The sequence below is a fragment of the Eretmochelys imbricata genome, chromosome 16 (assembly GCF_965152235.1).
Source record: "Eretmochelys imbricata isolate rEreImb1 chromosome 16, rEreImb1.hap1, whole genome shotgun sequence".
In the NCBI taxonomy this organism is placed as follows: Eukaryota; Metazoa; Chordata; order Testudines; family Cheloniidae; genus Eretmochelys; species Eretmochelys imbricata.
In genome coordinates, this window is record NC_135587.1 from 20,282,088 (window position 1) to 20,298,865 (window position 16,778).

The 16,778-nt window shown below is 47.8% G+C and overlaps 1 protein-coding gene across 3 annotated transcripts in view; it reads left to right on the top strand.

The window, feature by feature from the left end:
* OLFM1 (olfactomedin 1) overlaps positions 1-16,778 on the top strand; it is a 48,054-nt gene that overhangs the window by 4,321 nt on the left and 26,955 nt on the right. The window contains exons 1-2 of one of the 3 annotated variants that reach the window (XM_077835909.1): positions 12,022-12,177; positions 16,032-16,181. In XM_077835909.1, the coding sequence (XP_077692035.1) occupies positions 12,022-12,177; positions 16,032-16,181 (306 nt within the window). Of the gene's footprint in view, positions 1-12,021; positions 12,178-16,031; positions 16,182-16,778 lie in introns of those variants that run through there. The other 2 variants (XM_077835910.1, XM_077835912.1) reach the window with 2 other exon arrangements.

Sequence of the window (16,778 nt, forward strand, 5' to 3'; positions counted from 1 at the left end):
CTTTAATGCCAGGCCTTAGACTGTGCTAGTTTAGCTGTAACTATTGAGGTGATTTTCAAACGTTCACGCTGATTGCTAGGCTCCTTCATCCGCTATTGTGGAGCCACATTGTAGAATTAAGCTGCAAATCTGCAGCCTGTAACATGAGGCAGATGCCTCATTTCATAAACCAATTAATGTCTCGTTTCGCTAACTTCAGCTTTCACCAATAAAAAAGACAGGTAATTGTCAGCCCTGGGTTATATTTATTACTCAAGTTATCAGGCCTTGTAATCAGTATTAGAATCACTGTGTAAAGTAATACAAAACTAATTACTATCTAACTGAATTAGGTAGATGAGGACTGTAAAACTGCATTGACAATGGAAGAAGCCAATTCTCAGTTATGAGTGATAAACTGCAGCTTTTGCTTGCTATTATGAAATCATGAACCATAGGGCCATAGTAATGCTCGAGACAAACACTAACATGGCTGTAGAGATGCAGAGGTGGGGAAGGAAAGGAAAAGGTTTCTTTTCAGATTTGTTATTTAATAATTATTAAGCTAAACTCTTCACGAGGCAAAGGGTGTGCATGAACCATTGTGAAAGGGAAGAAGTTTGCACTTTGTTTTTGCACACACCTTTTCATCTGAGGATCTCGGAGAGATCTGCAAATATCAATGACATTAAGTATCATTACTCTTGAAGGAAGTGGGCTTTTTTACGCACAGGTGAACTGAGCCACAGAGAGGCCATGATGAGTCCCAGGTAGCACAGCAAGACAAAGCAAAGCTGGAAATAGTGGTTTCTAATCTCTTACATGCTTTAACTATTATATCACCCTTCCCTCTCAGAGCAGAGTCCAGGAGTGCTGACTACCAGTCTCCTGCATCTTCTCACTACTAAACTTCACTCCTCTTTCAGAACTGGAAGTAGAACCCAGGAGTCCTGACTCTCAATCCCTCCTGCTCTAATTAGTAGACGATGCTCTAAATCTAGTGAGATCACAAGAGACCTTGTGGGAAGGACAAGAACAGGGAGAAGAGGATTAAAGCAGGTGCTTTGCCAGACTTCAGTACTAATTGTGATAGTATAAAGCAATTAACACACACAACAATGGGATATACTTATTTATTAATTTAAAAAGACTTTCTGGACAGTAGTTCCGAACCGACCTATGGAAATATTTCCCCATCCACACCCCAGTATTGACCTTAAGGAAACCTGCTCGTAAAAGATATGCTGATAATTGCTCCTAATACAAACCTCATCTATTGAAATCCTTGCAAAACTCCCATTAACTGTAATGCTGCTATACTGGGCTCACAGACTTCTGTGACATATATTGGCATTTGCTATGAGATTGTGGGTTTAGTGTCAAGAGCAGCTTTAGCTAAACACAGATTTAGTACAAGGCAAAGATCTGTAAAGGGGGATTATTCTGTTCAAACGTAATACTGAGAGCATGATCTTTCTGCTGCAAAATTCAGGGTCTTCTGCACTGTGTGTAGAGAGTAAAACTCACACGGCACTTACCATGTGCAAGGAACTGTCTCGTGTTGATAGCTAGAATTTAACATCCTCATGACTACTGTGCAGCATGCTTTGCCTCGCCCCAGAAGTGGCTGCATTTCAGTGCTGCTCTATGTGTCGAAAGCCAATTGTGCATAGCTTATGCAAAAATGGGAGTTTAGTGGGGGTAAGGTCTGCTGAATAAGGTCCATGGTTTGTGCAGCACATTGGGATCTTTCAGGATAGGGAGGTGCTGGGTAAATATAAAACAGGAGTCTCTCTTATGTGTGAAAGGAAGCTAGGAACGTTTCTGTTGCTTTAGTGCCGTCCTGCTCTATTGAGGCATTTCTAGTGCTATGAAAGCTCTTAGGTCCAGCTTCTCAAAGGGAATTAGGGCCTAAATTCCCTTTCAATGGGAATTAGGCTCCTAAATACCTTCTGAGGATCTGGGCTCTGCTGACTTCAGCTGGTGGGACACAAAGACAGCAGCGTGAGGCCCTGAACTTTGTATTGCTTTCGGTGCTCAATGGAAGGATTAAGGGGGAAATCATGCTCCTTGCTGGCAGTCAATCCCAAGCCCCGGTTCCTGGAGTCTCTTCTCAGTTCATTCACCTCCCTTGCATTCTAATGGGGCCATGCACAGGGGTCACAGTCAATTGTAGCAGGAGGGGGTGCCCCAGCCAAGGAGCGGGGGAGCTGTGGGGGAGCACTGCTCTCCCACTCATGCATGGAAGCGGGGGAGCTCCCTTCTGCTATTAGCCACTGAGTGGGGAGTTGTGGTCCCCTTCCTGTGACTCCCAACCCTGGTTATACACAACGATTAAGGGGAGAAGCACAGAATGACCCCTACTGCCCCACCATGCTTCTTAAGGCCCACGGCAATGGGGGTGGGGTGAAATGTGATTATTACTTATTTTTATTGCCATAGCAACTACCAATCCCGGTCATGGACCGGGATCCCATTGTGCTAGGTTCTGTATAAACACGGGGGGTGGGGGGGAGAGAAACTTTGCAAAAATATTCTTTCTAATAGGAACTCTGCTGCCCCACCCACCCCACATTCATGTGCGTCTCTGTCTGTCCACTCACCGATGAACGTTGATGTCCAATATACTGTGCTGCCTTGTACTTATCACGTTAGAGAGGCGCCCATGGTAGAATCCTCGACCTAAACATCTCACCCACAGAAGGGTTTGAATCCAGACCAGGATCCAGGGCCAGAGCTGTACTTTGCAAGCAGTCCCTGTCTGTGTCATAGACTGAGCCAAAGCCCCACAGGCAAAGAGCCCCTGAAGCCTGATCTGCATTAGAATGTTGTCCTTTGCATCCGTCTAGACCATCTGCAGTACACTATTATGCACCTACGTGCCCAGTGCAGTCCAGTCTGTTTAATGGGAACATCGGCTTCCCACCGCATTTTCCCCACTCGCTGGGATTTCCCAAAGCAGAGGCCGGTCCACCTCACTTCCAGTTCTCAAAGCCTCCTTCCAGTCCAACCTTGTGAACTTTCTGCACCTCCAGCTAGGCTGATAGCATCTAGTCAGTGTCACTTTAAAAGCAAATAACAACTCCTGTGATAAATGACACTAAGGGGCAGATCCTTTTCTCTGCTCCCCAGGCCCAGAGGCACTGGACACAGTGGAAGCAGTGTGTGGGTGTGTTGCAAGTGTGTTGCAAGGGGGAGAGGCAAGTGTTCTGGAAACACCCACAGGGTGTGTGGTCCCTACCATGCCGCAGAACACAGTCCCTAGAGGAGCTTGGGATTCCCCAGCTTGCAGGAAGTTGTTGGGGGAGGGGAAACACATGGGCGTAATGCTGATGGATCTATTGCTACATGAACCCATCAGACATTGCCCCTCAGAGGGGGCATGACTGCAGCCCTGAGGTACCATAGAATAACTTGGCTGTTGCTCAGTGGTCTAGGAGTATAAGATTCATTCTCCTAGCCTCAGTACACCCAGCCTGATTACTCTGGGCTGTGCTCGTCAGACAGGATTTGCCTTATGGGGCAAGTTCTCCCCGGTGCACGAGGCCTATATGTGCCTCGTGAGCCTCATTCTGAGGAATTGAGTGAGACTTAAATGGTGCGTAAGTCTCATGCAGGCCCTTTGCACAGCGGTGAATTCCACCTAAGGGTTGTGTGGAGCAGGCAGGAGGAATCATTCTCAGGTTTCTCCCTTTCAAAGGAGCACTGATGTGGGATGTCACCAAGCTTTTCCAGAGCACAGCTAATAAATAACTACCGCCCACTGCCATCCTGGTTTTGGTGCTCAGCCAAGAACGCTACAAAACATACCTCAAAGAGATGTTTAGTTCAAACCAGGGAGTCCTGTGGCCTGTGTTATACAGGAGGTGAGACTAGATGATCACAATGGTCCTTATAATCTATAAATCTATAGGGCATTATCACTGCTGACCTCAACCCCGCTTCCATATCTACCCCTGAATTTATGTGCACGCTCTCGTTTGTGAACGCAAGGAAGCATGAAAATAGTATGTGAAAATAACAGTTGATTTGCCAGTCAGGCAGTTGCTGAATTTGCACATTATACATAAATACATGTTCGGCTCTGCATGTGTAACTGACACAGCTTGGGACAGCAGCAGAGTTTGAACCCAGAACCTTCCCTGCTAAAAGGATGAGCCTGTATCTCTTGAGCTGAAGAACAGAGCTAAAAAGCCCTCTGATTCAATAGGAGCCTTTCTACTGTGATCAACAGGCTTTGGCTAGGACCCCAAGCCTCCACCTGGTAGCTGTGGCAACTTCATAACCTCTTATGTGGGTGGACCAGCCACAAGAGGGAGACAAAGATCTATCCTGTATTAGTGTGTCATGCATAAATACGGGCACAAATTTACTGACCATATTTGAGAATGCTGGCCTCTTAGGTCAATTGCAGTCAGCTGCGTTCATTTTACATTATGCATGGACAACAACTTTTCCATTAGTGAAATTTTCCATTTAGTAGTTTGCCATTAAGTGGGATCCATTCTATACCATATATTTTTATGTCTTTCTTTCCTCATCCTTTATTACTAAGGATATATCCATGCAAATGAGATCTTTTGTTCCCTAACAGTTCATCTTTCCCTGCTGCTTATTATCTCATTACAGCAGTAATTCACTCATTGAGACATCAGAATTGGCTGCTCTGGAAATGATTGATGCCATGGAGACATCAGGTGTAGAATACACAACAGGAACAGATAAACTCAGAGACATAAGGAGCCTCTTTTCAAGCCAAATAACCCGTGTGATAAACAATGAAGCAGTCAGAAGAGAGGCGATCTGAGATATCGAGGAAAACCTAAGACTAAGAGAGGTTTTGTCAAAAATTCGAAGAGGTGTCAGTTTCTCTTTAAGGGCTAGATCTTGCTTTGCACTGGAAAGCTTCCCTAAGAGGATGCTGTCAGGTTGAAAACAATGGGCCTGATTCTTTTCGCACTTACACCACTGTATCCGCATTGACTTCAGTGGCATTACTCCTGATTTACTTTAGTGTAAGTGAAGTGTAAGTGTAGGTTCAGGCCCAATGCATTTAAACATATGTCCTTGTGGCTTTTTTTTACTATCACCTTTTAGACCACAACAGTTGAAAGAACCTGTCTCTAATGTACACTTGAGCAGTAACAATGAGGGTTTCATTTTTGCATTTCACTTAACTTGGACAAGGTCAATACACTGGTCATTTTCACTTCCTGGAGCTCAGGCCTTAGCATAAAGCTGCAGTGTTGGGGTTTCTAACCCTGCGTGATAATATTTAAATCTGAACAAAAAAACCTAATAAAAAAACTCTTCTGACTTAATAATTGCCATTTAAAAAATAGAATAGAGACATTACAGTTGATCACGGATTTTGCAAAGCCTCCATTTGGGGCTGGAATTGATGTATCTGTGTGTGGCCCTTTCCGCTACATCCAGGTGGGACTGACTCTTTAGAGAAAGTGCTGTGGCAATTTGTTGCCATGTGAGGTTGAGCTATAAATAATGGAATTAGGGTCTGATAAGGAAGGCTCCAATCCAGGGATCTGGAAAGACAATAAATGCAACAAGTCATTGACTTTTTTCAGAGAGCCATTGTCCTCTGGATGGCTGGGCATAACTCCCGTTATGTTAACAGGCTCTTGAAAGAAGAGAATAGATGCTCTGAAGCATATGGAAGCAAAGGAGCCTAAAAATTCAAATGGGTTTATTCTTCTCTTGATTAGCCTCAGCATGGCCACTTCCTCTGCTGTTGTAAATCAATGTAGCTCCATTGAAGTCAGTACAGCTATGCTGATTTACACGAGCTGAGGATCCGGCCCATAATTTTCATAAAGGGAAGGTGGTTATAATAGGGATATAGGAGAGGGAATAGATTGGGAGCCCAGACTATGGCAGTCTGTGTCTTTGTGTGATCACACGCAAGCTCGTCAGCTCCCCGTGCCTCATTTGCTCTATCTGTGAAATAAGTCTAATAAATTCCTACCTCACAGAGGCCCTGATCCTGCGCCATTAAAGTAGAGCTTTGCCATTGGTGTTACAAAGCTTAACATTTGGAAAGCATTTTTCAATCCTTGGATGAATGGTTCTGTATACTACTATTACCACGACTGAATACCAATAACAGTACCTATGTGTACGGAGGGGGAATGAATCTTTATACATTCCTGGGGGAATAAAAGCTACAGAATGCATTTTTTTTTTAGCATTTTTAACATACTTTATTATTTAAAAACTATATGTGGGTAGAAGGTGAAGGTCTAAAAAAGATGTTAATTTCTATATGCTTCTGAACTAATTCTTCTTCTATGTATTTATTGAAGACTAGCATGAGAGGTGAGTTTTACGTCATACCCTGCTTTCCAAATGAGCACTGAAATGATATAAATACTGCACTGATAAGTGTCATACGGATCCGGCGCTCAGATACTGTGGCAGTGAGCACAGTATAAGAACCTGAACAGATTAGAATAGAACAGAAGGATGTGATTTCCTTTAAGAGCTCTCTGCAGATGGCGTTTTACCTTCGACCTAAGCATTCACTGCTACCATCCTAGTAAGAATGCTGGGACAGATTTTGATCGCAGTGACACCAATGTAAATCTGAGTTGTTCCAGTGAAGCCACACATTTACATCTAATTATTTGTTGGATATTTGCACCGAAGGAAAAATATTCTACCATCCACCAGTATTTATGGCAGCCTTCCATGGGAATTAATGAATCACAGGAATTCAGTATAGGAAATATCAGTAGGGTTGGACACTAGGGTTTGGGATAATTCCCCCGCCCTAGTGAAGGTTTTCTAATGGCAGCGGCCCGGCAATATGAGCAAACCTGTCATAATAAGCCATGGCATGCACACGCGGGGCCATAGCCTCATTTTAATTTAGTTCATACTTGGGCAAAGTGCCATTAAAGTGAATTAGAGAAACAAGGTGGGTGAGGTACTGTCTTGTATTGGACCAGCTTCTGTTGACGAGAGACAAGCTTTTGAGCTTATACGGAGCTCTTCTTTGGAAGAAGAACGTATTTTACTTGGTCCAACTTGTCTCTTCAAAATCTTGGCAGTAACATGGCTACAACAACACTGCGCACATCACAGTCGATTATGGTTTTGCCTCCGTTGAGGACTGAGTGACAAATGAGCAATGAGCTCGGGATTTGGTGAGGTGAAAGAGGTCAAGAGTGACAGAGAAACTTTAGTTAGTTTCAGGCTTGCCAGGGTTATTGGGTCTGACCCAAAGCATAGTGGGAATGTGGCCTTTGGATAAGGCGAATCGTGAACAACAATGACACACTTCTACCCTGAGAGGGTCCTGCTAGATGTGGGAAGAGAATCATGTTTAAACTCTTTCAATCTGCAGCCATTGGTTGTATCCAGAGATTGAACCCAATCATGTTCCAGTCCCACTGAAAGCTCCCACTGCCATCGAGGGAGAGGCGGAAGGCCTGCAGTCAGCATGTGCACACAGCCTCACCTCTCTCCTCTTAGGGGGTCTCGTGAAGTGTTTGCTTGGCTTTGCTCTGTTTCTTAAACCTCCCCTGATGTCACTTACGGGCAAGTCCTGCTTTCCTCTCCCCTGCCCACAGCAAGAGTGGTGGGGATCCTGTAAGGGTCCAAAGTTAGGGCTTCTTCAAACATGGCTCAGGGCAAGGTAGAGGGACCCCACTGTCTGTACCCATTTTGAGATTTTGATCCAGCACTGGTGAAGTCAATGGGAGTTTTGCCAGTCATCTAATAGAAGCAGGTTGCAGGCAGGGTAGAGATTACTACCATGAAACAGATTCTTTTAGCAGCCTGGGGAAGGAATCTAAATGCCCACTCAATGGGGTTCTCCTGGGCAAAGCCCCCGTACTCAACCCTGGGTGATCCCCATCACTGGAGGTTTTTAAGAACAGATTGGACAAACACCTGTCAGGAATAGTCTAGTCTTACTTGGTCCTGCCTCAGTGCAGCAGGCTGGATTAGATGACTTCTCGAGGTCATCCCATTATGGGAAGGATGGAAATATGGTCCAGTGATTAGGACACTAGTCTGCAACTCAGAAGAAATGCCTCAGTTCCCTGCTCTGTGTGACGTTAGCCTGTGTGCCTCAGTTCCCCATCTTTAAAACCGTGATAACGGCACTGCTGTAGGGCACAGGATATATCCATTAAAGATTGTGAGGTGCTCAGACACGACGGTAACGGGGGGGGGGGGCAATAAGAATGGTAGATAGTGAATTTGTGAATGATTATTTAGCTAAAAAGTTATGTAGCAGCAAGTTATCCCTACTTGCAGAAATAGATCCTTATTTTCACCAGTGTAAATCTGACCTGTGAGATACCAAAAATGTGGATGACATCACCAAACTTTCTATATTCCACTGCCAACATCTGCTCTTCAGCTCTTACGCTGACAAAGGCAGATTGGGAGTTGTCTCTTAACCAATCCATTTCGGAGCTATTTAGAAATTCCCTGGCGGGACAATGAGTTATCAAAGAGGACTGGGAGTAGGATGAGTCATTGTTCCACTGTATTTATTATCACTGATGAGCCACTGTATTATAAAGCATCTTTTTGAAGGGGGGCCTGCAATACCAATCTATGCTAGAAGGTGGCACTCAAATCCAACAATTGCAGAGGCTCTGTGATGGCAGAGTTGCATAATATGAATGTCAGTCACTGGTTTGCAATTGCACTTCAGCAAGAAATTAGATCTTTTTGCAAATACAAAGTGAAACACCTTTAAATCCCCTCCACACACAAACAAAGGTGAAAACCACAGTGTTGCAGTACTAAAATGTATGCATTGCAGAGCCTTGAAAGAAGTTACAGACAATTGCATATAACTCTCCATCTTACCTTAACTGTTTTGGTGTTTCAAATCTTGAGAGGAGGAAAGAGTTGTATTATTATTTTTTTTAATTACTGTGATTACTTCTTGTTCCTCTTGAAATCTCAGGAAGCACTGGGATAAGCCTCTGATTCCCCCGAGGCCGCCTTTATTACTGTGGAGCAAGAGATGTGACTTCTATTCTTTTGGGGAATCCTGCACATGACCAGAGGATTAATTTTTTAATCTCTCTTCTGCACGTGGTATTTAAATGTTAACCTAGAAAAAAAATAAGATGGAATTGTGAATTTCGATCAGAGGAACACTTCTTTTCTGAAGTCATTAGGAAAGTTATATAAGCCCCTTGAGGAAATCTTTTTTAATCTTGAATGAGAACTGTTTCCTTATGGAGAAGCCACTTTCAGTGAAAATGTTTTGACAAAGCTATCAGCACAGTCTGCAATGAAATGGCCATGCGGCTTCCTACTTACAGTTTGGTTCACTGTGGTGCAAGCTATTGCAATATGAGATTTTTCTGAAAAAGAAACCAAGCAGCCAGATCCCCTGCTGGTGTAAACCAGTGTAGCTCCACTGACTTCAGGGATTTGCACCAGATGAGGATCTGGCCGATGTGTATAATCTGATTTAGCCTGCCAACTTTTGGGTTGATCAGGGCTTTTGAAAGCTGAGGGGGGAGGCTGAGGTGCTTGTGTGCTTACCTTTTGTTCCCACATCGGTCTGTTGTATCCAGTGGTCTGTCTCACCTTATATTTAGACTGTCACCTCTTTGGGGCAGTGACAGTCTTTTTGTGGCGTATTTGTGCAGTGACTAACACAATCCTTGATGGGGGAGCTACTGTAATACAACTAATAATGATGATTAACACTGAGATACCTTACTCACCACCCATGGGAGACATCAGATTTGCTGGGGCTGAGGTGGGGAGGGAAGCTCATTTCCTCAGTGCTGGAGAACATCTCTCCCAAAGTTAAGACAATGAAACAGACATGTTCAGAATGTAGCAAGCTCCCCACTCAGACATGGAGGGTTGCCTCTCTCCAGTTGATGCCCCTAATTCACCACTCCATGAATCACAGGTCTTCCTTGGAAGATGCTTGTTCTCCATCACATCTTCCACCTTCTGCCATCCTGCTCTCTTGACCATTCTGTAGAGAATCAGGGAGGGCTCTTTGAAGTCTGCCATGGCTGGATTTTTCTCCATTAGGGTGGGTTTGGGTTTCCTTTGGAACTGGAGCAACTAAAGGTTAAGGAAGGAGAAGTCTACCTGGTGTAAATAAGATTTTGATTCTGCTTCCTGGTTGTGGGCAGGGCTATAAATGAGGCAAGGAAATATGAGGGACTTTTCTATTTAATTTGTTTTCATTTGCAAGGCTGGGCAGGTGGAGGAAGAGCCACCAATTTAGGCTTAGATTGACTCTGACCCTCAGCACTCCCCTCCTATGTCTACACAGCCATAAAAATCCTGGGCAGCGAGTGTCGGGCTCCAGCAATGCTACTTCCCTATCCTCATGTCCAGCGCTATTTACAGCCTCGCAGCCCAAGACTAGCTGCCTGCCCGTGCTTCTTATCACAGCGTAGTAGAACTATCTAAGCTCATTAACATCTCATGAATATCATGCAACAGCTGGGTCAGAGTCAGAGAAGGTTACAAGAATAACGAAACCACAGATCCCCCACTATGACTGTATGGGCATCACAAGTAAGGCTGAGTCAATGGAAAACACACCGTCTTGCAGAAAAATAGATAGGTATGAGCGGCACTAGCCTCTCTTAAGGGGGGTGGGGGATGGGGAAGAGCTCCAGTTAAAATGAGAGCAGATGGAGTGCCATGCGAACAGGACAGTTAATACCTGGGGAAGGTAAGCAGAGTGTCTGAAGAGCTCTGTGAAGCTGGAACGCTTGTCCTTTTCGCCAGCAGAAGTTGGTCCGATAAAGCCGTGGTTTTCAAACTTTAGGCTGCGTACCCCTTTCCAAATAACATAATCTACGCCATACTCCCATCAGAGATAGGGTCGGAATACACTGGTGAAAACAGGGGAAAAGACGGTCTGTAAGGGGTAACACGATGTGTTGTCTGTCTGGACAGGATTATTCCCGCGTGCCCCTAGCGTACGGGTACCCAGGTTCGATATTGCCTCACCCACCTCGTCCCTCTCATATCGTGGGCCAACATGCTACAACAATCGTGCAAACAATTATCGTCTGGCTTCAGGACTGTACGAGGAAAAATACGGCACAGCCAGGCAGAGAGCATTGCTAGGGGAAGGCTGTGCTGGTCTGATTATAATCCAATTCCTCATCCTCCTTATTTTCTTTTCAACTGACTGGGTTCTTTCTAATATTTGTTAAGGCAGCGCTGGGGGTAGCCCTGCTTCTCTCGCGTGCCAACAGAGGCGAGTAAAAGAGAGCCCGGGAGATTTGTGCCACACTTGAGCTCCCTGGCAGCTCCCCTGACTAACCAGCCCTTCACCAACGCCTCAGACACCGGGCTGAGTGTGGTGCTGATGCAAACTGATGCTAAAGGGGGAGGGACACCCCATCGTGTACTTACCCACCTGGTCCAAAAGTCCAAAAAGGCTTTTCCTGTCTGGGCGAACCAGCCCACGACGGCGGCCAGGGGGCGCTGGAGAGAAGCAAAGGGAGAGAGAAACTAAAAAAAAAAAAACCACCGCCCCCCCCACCAGTTTGACATCAGCGTGCGTTTGATTTTCACACCAGCCGCTGGTCTCCGCCCTCCTCCTCCTCCCCCCTCCATTTCATCCCGCCCCATCGTCCGTGTCAGGCATGTGCATTGCACGTCCCAGGGAGACGCGGGGTTTTGGAGACCGGGCTCCTTCCACCTTACAAAAAAGCACCCCAGCACCCCTCCCCGACTCCTCCCCCCCTCCCCACCCAAATACCCCTCGCCGTCCACCCGGAGCGAACCCTCCGGCTGGCTGGGCGCTCCGCTCCGCTCCGCCCTCCCCTGGGACCGGTGTGCCAAGCGGCGGCCCCCCCCGCCAGGGACCGTGGCTGTGGGGGTGCCGGGGCCAGCCCGGGGGCGGGCGGGCGGCAGGGAGCCCCGCAGAGGCGAGACCCCGGCGGGAGCCAGCGGAGATGTCTAGGGAGCGCTCGGCCGGCGGGGCGGGGCAGCGGGGGCCGGTGAGCCGCGGGCAGCCCCGGGCCGGTTCGGAATGAAGGGCGGCTGCCGCCGATCCCCGCCGCGATGTCGGTGCCTTTGCTCAAGATCGGAGTCGTCCTGAGCACCATGGCCATGATCACCAACTGGATGTCGCAGACGCTGCCCTCCCTGGTGGGGCTGAACAGCACCAAGTTAACCGCAGCCTCGGGGGGCACCTTGGACAGGAGCACGGGAGTAAGTGTCGGGGGGGGGCTGGTGTGCGGGGCACGTCTGTGCACTTTGTGTGTGTGTCGGGGGCTGGTGTGCGGGGCACGTCTGTGCACTTCGTGTGTGTGTCGGGGGGCTGGTGTGCGGGGCACGTCTGTGCACTTTGTGTGTGTGTCGGGGGCTGGTGCGCGGGGCACGTCTGTGCACTTCGTGTGTGTGTCGGGGGCTGGTGTGCGGGGCACGTCTGTGCACTTTGTGTGTGTGTCGGGGGCTGGTGCGCGGGGCACGTCTGTGCACTTCGTGTGTGTGTCGGGGGCTGGTGTGCGGGGCACGTCTGTGCACTTTGTGTGTGTGTCGGGGGCTGGTGCGCGGGGCACGTCTGTGCACTTTGTGTGAGTGTCAGGGGGCTGGTGTGCGGGGCACGTCTGTGCACTTCGTGTGTGTGTCGGGGGGCTGGTGTGCGGGGCACGTCTGTGCACTTTGTGTGTGTGTCGGGGGCTGGTGCGCGGGGCACGTCTGTGCACTTCGTGTGTGTGTCGGGGGCTGGTGTGCGGGGCACGTCTGTGCACTTTGTGTGTGTGTCGGGGGCTGGTGCGCGGGGCACGTCTGTGCACTTCGTGTGTGTGTCGGGGGCTGGTGTGCGGGGCACGTCTGTGCACTTTGTGTGTCGGGGGGCTGGTGTGCAGGGCACGTCTGTGCACTCTGTGTGAGTGTCGGGGGGCTGGTGCGCGGGGCACGTCTGTGCACTTTGTGTGTCGGGGGGCTGGTGTGCAGGGCACGTCTGTGCACTTTGTGTGTGTGTCGGGGGCTGGTGTGCAGGGCACGTCTGTGCACTTTGTATGTGTCGGGGGCTGGTGTGCGGGGCACGTCTGTGCACTTTGTGTGTGTGTCGGGGGCTGGTGCGCGGGGCACGTCTGTGCACTTCGTGTGTGTGTCGGGGGCTGGTGTGCGGGGCACGTCTGTGCACTTTGTGTGTCGGGGGGCTGGTGTGCAGGGCACGTCTGTGCACTCTGTGTGAGTGTCGGGGGGCTGGTGCGCGGGGCACGTCTGTGCACTTTGTGTGTCGGGGGGCTGGTGTGCAGGGCACGTCTGTGCACTTTGTGTGTCGGGGGGCTGGTGTGCAGGGCACGTCTGTGCACTTTGTGTGTGTGTCGGGGGCTGGTGTGCGGGGCACGTCTGTGCACTTTGTGTGTGTGTCGGGGGCTGGTGTGCGGGGCACGTCTGTGCACTCTGTGTGTGTGTCGGGGGCTGGTGTGCGGGGCACGTCTGTGCACTCTGTGTGTGTCGGGGGCTGGTGTGCGGGGCACGTCTGTGCACTTTGTGTGTGTGTCGGGGGGCTGGTGTGCGGGGCACGTCTGTGCACTTTGTGTGAGTGTCGGGGGGCTGGTGCGCGGGGCACGTCTGTGCACTTTGTGTGAGTGTCGGGGGGCTGGTGCGCAGGGCACGTCTGTGCACTTCGTGTGTGTGTCGGGGGGCTGGTGCGCGGGGCACGTCTGTGCACTTTGTGTGTGTGTGAGGGTGGGGGGAAAAGGCCTGGAATCACAGATCCTTAATTTGCAGAAGGGGTGCAAAGTTTTCCCTGGATCAGGGCTAGATTCTGCTGGCCCTTGTCTCCTGCTTCAGGCGTGTGTTCTGTTAGCCAACAGAAGGGTAGTGTGGCTGATCAGTTTCAGGGTTGGTTTGGTTGGCTTGGCTTGGCTTTGTTTTGTAAAGTCAAAAAGTCTGGCCTGATCATGGGAGTCCAGGGAAGCTAAGTGAGTGGCGGAGGCCAGTCATTGGGGTGGGGTGGGGAGGGAAGGGAGTAGCACGGCTCCCAGCTTTGGGTGGTGGTGTCCTGCACCTGTGCTGGAAAACTGACCGGCAGAGGGTGTGTGTGTGTTTAAATACTGTTCTCAGAGGTTTCCCAAGGGCAGTTCTCTCATCTTGTAGAGCCTCAGGAATCGGCCTGGTGGAAAATCCCAGGGGTTTCTTTTGGGGGTGAGGGGTGGCTCTGTGTGTGTGTGTGTTGGCCGGGGAGATGAAGATGTTTTGCAGTTGTGCTGGCAAAGGATTTGCTCTTAGAAAATCTAATCATGCCATGCTCACTTGTCCCATTCCCTTCCTCCGCCCCCTCCTTCTCTCTCTCATGTGACTGGGGGTTAATCCAGGAATCTTTTGGTTTCTCATTAAATAGGTTGTCAGGATGGAGCTATTAGGAGTTGAGCTACAGCCTTTATTTGCATAGCAGTAGGGCGAGGTTGCCATAGTTAGGAGATGGGTGTGGTAAAGGCACATTCCCAGCATGACAGATTGCTTGGAAGGAAAGGCAGAGCTGGTGGGTCCTGCCACTCCTCTCCTTGCAAAGCTGCCTTTGTGCTTTGGCTAAGGTGCCCCTCTTAGACCGCTTGTCAAAAGTTCCCTTGTCATGACATTTCGCCATTTCCCTATAGCTTGCTGTCAGGTGTAAGACCCACAAGAATGGATGCACTCAGATGCCTGGAATCAATAGTCATTATTGGGATGGAAAATGCATCAGGGAAGTTGCAAATGCATTTTAGTCATGCCTTATGGATCCCCTTGCCTTCTCTGAAAGGATGCTGTAGATTGGATTCTTATCTATTGGAAATGGCTGAGTATAACAATCCTTCTTTCTTCCCTTAGCAGGAAAGAATTGACACCTCTCATCTCCAGGCTGCATGCTTCTGTCTTAAAAAAATTAGCATTTTGCAGCCTCACTGTTTCAAGATGAAGAGTATTTGATACAGTGTCTCTGTTAATTGTGAGTGGATTTGGCAGTTTGTTCCCTGTTACAAGAATGTGATGTGACCCAAGATCATTTTAGCTGGAGTCTGTCCATCTACCTATCTACCTATCTATCTAATCAGTCTGGCTGTTTGCAAGGTTATTTATTACATATTTAAGCACTAAACCAGCATCTTTCCTTCTAGCTCTTCTAAATGATGAGGTCTCTTCTAAATGATCAGAGACTATGATTGAATAATGTATTTTGCAAAATGTTGTGTGATTAAAGGGAAATGAAGGTCAGAGATTCTGCAGGGGCTGGGGAATGTGTTTAACTTCATTGCTGGGCTCCCTTTCCACGTATGCATTCTGAAAGCCCAGATCATAGTGCTGATTACATCTTCAAGGTTGTATTCCTCATTAGCTGGCACGCTGTCTCATGGTTATTCTGGGCTCTCTCTCCTCCTTGGGTTAACAGAACAGTTTAAGAAATATTGCAGTGCTCCTGAAAATCTCCTGGGACACTTTGAATAGCAGAGGGGGAAAACCAGTAAAAACGCTGGTTGCCTTTCCCTCCTAAGAGCTAATTCCTGTTTCAGGATCTTGGAGAGCTCTGCAGATTCCCATTGATTGCTGCTCAGTTCATAGAGTCAGGAGAACACTGACTAGTACGTCAGGATGCACTTCATTCTCTGTGTGTCAAGGAGAATTGAGTGTGTGTCTTAATAATAGATTGGCATCAAGTTTCACACAGGCTGGGTGTGCATCAGAACTCACTTTAACTAATGATGCCAACTGATCCTGTTGCCCCTGGATTTTCCATGTCACATACCCCCAATTTTCCCCATTGTGTCCATATTATCTGCTTCAACTCTTGCTCTCCTTTTCATGCCATCAAACTCTTGGTTTATCTGTCCCCAATCCATATTTTTGCATTAAAAATGCATCCTATCCTACATATTTACTGGGTCCTCAGAGGAACCTTTCCTTTATTTATTCCATGGTTCCATTATCTTTCTGTGGTCTTGCTCTATTGCTACTTTAAAAAAAAAAAGTTTTTGGTTTCACCAAATACTTCCTGTGCATCCATTTCCCTACACTCTCGCTATCCCTCTAAGTGTCCCCCTGTCTTACTTAACCCACCCCCTTTTCCATGTATCAATTAGGTGTTGCCTACCAACCCAGAGGAAAGCTGGCAGGTCTACAGCTCTGCCCAAGACAGCGAGGGACGGTGTATATGCACAGTGGTGGCTCCTCAACAGACGATGTGCTCACGTGATGCCAGGACAAAGCAGCTGAGGCAGCTCTTAGAAAAGGTAATGGGATGAACCATCCTGTGGGAAGGAGGGAGGATGGTCTGGTAGTTAAGGCAGGTGGGATTCAAGAGATCTGGCTGCAATTTGTGGTTCTGCTATGGACTCCTTGAGCAATTCCTTCTGTGCCTCATTTCCCCATCTGTAAAATGGGGATAATGATAATACCTTCCTACCTCACAGGTGTGAGGATCAATTCATTCATGTTTGTAAGGTGCTTTGATGTTGTGGCTATGAAAGGTGTATAAGTATCCAGATAGAGGGAGGTTTGTGAAAACCTTTGTGAAATGTAATAAGATCAAAGATACATGACATTGCCCTATGTAATTCAGTAGGGGGGGGAAATTCTGCAGTTGACTCTAATCACATTGGTTTTTATTGAATTAACACTTAAATATTTTCAAAGGGTGAGTCTCAAAAACATGAGAGAGAAGCCCAATTAAAAATGAAGCTCTTTTAGCTGGATTGATATTAAAAAGGCTGGATAACCCAGCATGAGCCAGCGACATCAAATAACACAGTCATGAGGGCTTGTGGTTTTCTTCTTAACATTGACATTCATATGGTTCGTTTTTAATAGTCTGCTGTCTGGAGAGATCA